We start from the raw sequence: 5,359 nt of genomic DNA, 5'->3' as shown, positions 1-5,359 counted from the left end.
TGGAGAGGTTCATGGAGGACTGCCTCACGTGGGAAACCCCACACTGCAGCAGGGGAAGAGTGTGTGGAGTCCTCCCCGAGGAGGAAAGAGCAGCAGAGACAACGTGTAATGAACTGACCGCAGTACAGTACAAACATTAAACAAACATCTACAAAACAGCACCAGAATAGTTTCCTGCTTCTGAGCATAACTTGTTAATTGGTGCATTTACATGTGTCAAAGCAGATGTGGGGGCTAGATAGTCTTATCTGTAGATATACAAGTTATTTAAAAGTTTTTTTGCTGTGCTGATAACAGACAGACATGAGGAAGTTGCTGTAACCAGACTTAAGCAACTTGCATGCCATTATATTTCAACCTCTGCCTTAAATCAGGGTATGCTATTTACAATTGTTCTTGAAGCCCACAACTGGACAGAAACAAAAAAATATTAAAATAAAAAAAGCATGTTTTATTTTCAGCTTTAAAGATGCATCTCTAAACAATCGGTAGAAAAAACAAGTAAAAAAAACACCAGCATTTTGTAAAATCACATTGAACGAATACAAGACTCAATACAAAGTTTTTATACACCAAACACAGTTTAAGAAAAAAAAAATATTCTGGTCTCCCAAGACCCCTTCTCCTTGAAATAAATCGTTAAGTACTCACATATTTTAACTAGAAAACAAGGATACATTCTTTCTTTTTTTCTTCCATTTATGAAGTCAATTGCCAGATACTTCAATCACTTGCAAGTGAAATTCACATAGTTTCAGTTACCGAATTGGAAGAGAAAACATACAATTCCATGACTGAAGTCCCTCCGTCTTCAGTATAGGCTCTTTATCAAGTCAACACTCGTCACATATCTTTAGACTGATCATCTTCTTCAAGTTTTCTGATTTCATTCTTTAAACAGTTGATGGTTTCACGACTTGCTTTTAGTCTTTCTTTAAGCTCAGCAATTTCAAAACTAGTTTTCTTTTTGGCAGCTTCCAGCTTTTCCCTGGTTTTCACTTCAAGATCTGCAACTGTGGTGGTGATAAAGAAAAATAAATATTTTACGTACTATGAAACTTTTTTTTTAATTTCAACAGTAATTTGGATGGTGTGTGTCCTGAAAAAAAAAAAAACCTATTACTGTTAGCCTTAGAGATTCAATGATGGTAGTCAAAATGGTATCCAGGCAAAAACGTGGAATTAAAAAAAAGAAAAAAAAAAAGGTGACTTGTTTTGCAGCCTCATTCAGCCCATCAGTTTTGTGGATGGAGTTATAAAATTCACTAAATCATTTTCCCAGAGTTTTTTAAAGATTAAATGGGGGGAAAAAACCTGACATGGTGACAGCAAATAAATGGGAGATTACGGAGAACTACAAATAATTTGTATGTGGTGCACAGTGAGAGCATACGAAGCCACAGGCACAAACTGAAACATGAAACATGGGAGGTTGCCTCTGAACATCAGGAAACTTTTTTTTTACTTGTGAGGGTGATGGGGCACTGGCACAGGTTGCCCGGGGAAGTCGTGGAGACATCCATAGAGATATTCAGAAGCCGTCTGGACACAGTCCTGGACAACCAGCTCTAGGTGACCCTTGCTTGAGCAGAGGGCAGGACAAGATGACCTCCGGAGATGCCTTTGTACCTCAACCATTCTGTGGTTCCTTTTCCATGGACTGTAACCACTTTCCACTCTCTGTCTAACTGGAGTTTAATTCTATGTATCTAAAAGATTTAGTGGTGCTGCCATTGCTTTTATGAATATCTGACATTAGGACATCTCAATCTGGTTTACTGAGTGTCCTAATTTATTTATTTGTTTGTGCACAAGTTTTTGGACAAAGCTAATAAAACCAACAAATCTATGGAGGCCATCGGTATCCCTTCATAGCCCATACATTACATAATCGAGGGCAGTGGCAAAAAAAAAAAAAAATCTTAATTTTTATCTGCTTCACTAGCATGTTTTAAGCAAATATTATTTAAAAAAAAAAAAAACCAAAAAACACCCACTAAAAAATGTCTATGTACACCCAGGAGAAACATCCAGGGATTTTAAGTGAGAAAAGTTTAAATTTAGACAAGACATTTTAATGATTCAAATTATTCAACATTTTCTACACATAAACCATAACAACAGACAATATAACAAAAATCCACCTCAAGACCAGCTAAAGTGCAGTAGAAAATACAAGTAGCTCACATGTCCACAAACCCGAACAGACATAAGGCAAATGAGAACCCTAACTTTGTAAAGCTTTACACTCATAACCACTCTTAGCTCTAGGTATTTAATGTCTAAAGATTCCCGACATTTGTTGTCAGGGGAACATGCAGATAAGCCAAAGGCCAGGTGAGCCAGACTACAACGGCATTAGGGTTTGTAACTAACATAGTAGGATTTGGGCTCAATAAATACTGTTTTCTGAGAGAAGAAGAAATTAAATTCAGAAGATCAGAACAGAAACCATCACTAAATACATTATATTTTATGAATCAATGTATTTTCATTTAATTTCTTTAATTCCCCTAATATTCTGGGTTATATTTATAGACAGATTAGATAAGAAGGCCACAAAGAACATTAAGCTATACTGAAGAAGTATGTTATGACCTACAGTGAAAGAATTAGAAAGAAGTAAAAAAGATGAGAAGAGCTTTCAAACACTACTCTTTATCCCCAAAGGGCTGCTGCTTTGACTAAAACCGTACTAACTCTTCCATATTTCAGTGCTTAAAGTGTGGTCTTTGCTTGCAGTTAACATCCCAATAAGCGGCCTTAATTTAGTCTCTGTTTTTACTCCTTTCAAAGATGTTAAGCTAGGCGTAGTCGCTCTTCATACTGAGTAATTCATAACTCCTTTTTTTTCAGCAGGCAGGCAAATTAGAAAATCTTAAAAGTTTTCAAGTAAGTATTAATACCTTTGCATAAGCTGAAGTTAATTCAATGCAAAAATACCACTTTTTAGCAGCATCCGAATCTATTGTACTGTTACAGCCCAGAAAAAACACTAAAAGCAAAACCAATTATCATCTATTTCTAAAAAGAAAACATTTTAATTTTCAACTTACACTCTGTTTCATGCTTATAAGCACCTAGTGTTAGCTGACGAGACGTTGTTAACAGCTGCTGCATCATTGCAGTAGGATCTTGAAATATCTAACGAAGAAGAAAAATACATGGTATCACTAATATTCTTCAAAATAAAGTGAGGATTACATTAAAAATTTTCATACCATTTCATCATAGAATTCCGAAACTACAGTTTTCTTTCCCAGGATAGCATTGGTATCGGACTGAAAAAGCTTCAGCAAGTGATACAAAGTTACCTATACAAAGACAGAATTTTATTAGCTTGACAATTGTAGGGAAATACAAACCTTCTTCTAGATGTCAACAGGTAGTATTTGTTCTTACTAAATAATCGTATAGGACTTAAAAATCTTTTAGGAACACAAAAAGTCATATAACTCCAGCAGAATTACTTAAATTTAATATTCATTGTTAGAACACACCAACTATCCAAAGGCTTTCCGACACCTTAAAAACATCTGGGCAAGTGGTTTAGGATGGGTGCATAAAAACTACCTTCTCTTAAACACTTCCAAATAGATAATTTGGTTCAAACTGGCTTTTCCCAATTAATCAGCTAGGAAGTGCTTTCTGTGACCTTACCATCCCTTCTTGTGAAAAAAAAACCAACACTGGGGAGGCCTCTGAATAGCTTTCCACTGAAATTTCTCTCTGCAGTTACTCTTCCATCACTGCACTGCAAGTCAGGATGCTACCGAGCACAACAGCACAGGAAGCCCTTTCTAGTCTTGTATCAATTTTCATATATCCAAGAAAAACCTAAAATTCAGTTCCCCCCTCATTTGGCAAAAAAATGGCTAAAGCAAAAGGATCGCTGTAGTTCGTGTGACAGAAAGAACTCAAGTCTTTCCAGAAATAACCATCCCCTTCCCCTAAAATACGGTAATCGAGTTTCCTACCTAAACGTGTATACACAAACCTGCAAAATATGTCTAAAACACAGGATGGGAAGAAAGAAATTCATTCCAACGCTTTGTTCAACTAGACAAGTATCTTAACCTGGTGTTCTTAGGACTAGCATATTACCTTTGCTGCTTTTTGACTGATTTTGACCAAATCTCATGGACAAAAATAAAGAAAATAATGAAAATATTCTAAAATCCTGTATCTAGGAAGCCAAATTCTCAATACGTGCTAAGGTGCAACGTGCAGTCGTGTATCAGTAAACATCAGAGAAGCCAACTGCAGGAAAAGCCATCACAAACGCCAGTAGTAAAGCACAGAAACAGGAAAAATGTGGCCAACCGTTAAATACATGTCCTGGAAGAACAGGCCTCATTACTTCCCAGCTTGATGGGACTTATTTTGACCAGCAATATCCTACACCACAGCTTGAGGCCACCATAATTAATTAAGTGTTGTTAAAAGTTCAATGTACTTACAGGTCTTTCGTTTGGATCAATGAAAAATATCTTAATGATTATTTCAAATTCACCCCAGCCTGTTTCGGTGATTTCATACGGTGGTTTGGTAACAACTGCAGTAGGAAACACGGAAGTGTTAATACAGGTGACAAAGCCTCAGGGGGGAACTTATCAAAATCCCAGTTCTAGGAACGAATGCCCAAATGCAAAACCCACCTCGTAAAGGGTTACCATAGCTTTCATGCAGCTTGAACTGAATTTTCTTCACATAGGCAGACATATCCTGAAACAGAAACATCATTACTTCTGATTACTTACACAGCACACCAAACTACTGTTTATTCTTCCATCCCTCTCTCCCTCTCGCTGGCCCATCATTTCTTCCGACATAGCTACCTTTAAGAACAGAGGAAAGCAAGACGGTAAATCCACGAATTAGTACTGCCACACGCATCTGTCCATATTTTGTCCCCAAGAATGCTCTCCGGTTTTCCCCGACCTGGAGATCGCTCCAAAAACATATGAAAGTGTCGTTCCCTCTTTTTCCTTCTTGGAAAACCAGCCTTCAGCCTATTCCTCAAATCCCGGCTTCTTAAACCCATTCGCCGCTGCAGCGCGTTGCCCGGCACGTTCCCACCCAGGCCCTCTCCCCCTAGCCCTGCACCCCAAGCATGACGCCAAGCGGTGCCGTCCTTCCAAGACCCCTTATAAGGTCGGCGACCACGTTAACACCCCACCTCGTTTCGGTAAGGCTTGACGTAAACCGTCCACTGGTGAGTGTGACCATCTTCTTCCCTTTTCTTCCCAAAATACCGCGCGACGTTTCCATACACGATCGGTTTCACGATGGTAACGCCCTTAAAAAAAAAAAAAAAGAGAGGAAAAACCAAACCCGACACGTTGTGCATGGCGTTTGC

At 38.2% G+C, this 5,359-nt stretch overlaps 1 protein-coding gene across 1 annotated transcript; it reads right to left on the bottom strand.

The window, feature by feature from the left end:
- Positions 1-709: 709 nt before the first annotated feature.
- On the bottom strand, positions 710-5,299 carry YEATS4 (YEATS domain containing 4; the record flags this gene model as incomplete). The annotated part of the gene is made up of 6 exons (XM_010288502.1): positions 710-1,013; positions 3,057-3,144; positions 3,222-3,314; positions 4,461-4,555; positions 4,659-4,725; positions 5,180-5,299. Coding segments are annotated over 6 exons (633 nt in total), but the record flags the coding sequence as incomplete, so codon positions are not given.
- Between the last annotated feature and the right edge of the window lie 60 nt (positions 5,300-5,359).

The sequence above is a fragment of the Phaethon lepturus genome, unplaced genomic scaffold (assembly GCF_000687285.1).
Source record: "Phaethon lepturus isolate BGI_N335 unplaced genomic scaffold, ASM68728v1 scaffold5416, whole genome shotgun sequence".
Classification (NCBI taxonomy): Eukaryota; Metazoa; Chordata; class Aves; order Phaethontiformes; family Phaethontidae; genus Phaethon; species Phaethon lepturus.
Note: the sequence above shows the minus strand (reverse complement) of the source record. Positions and strands in the feature narration are given on the sequence as shown.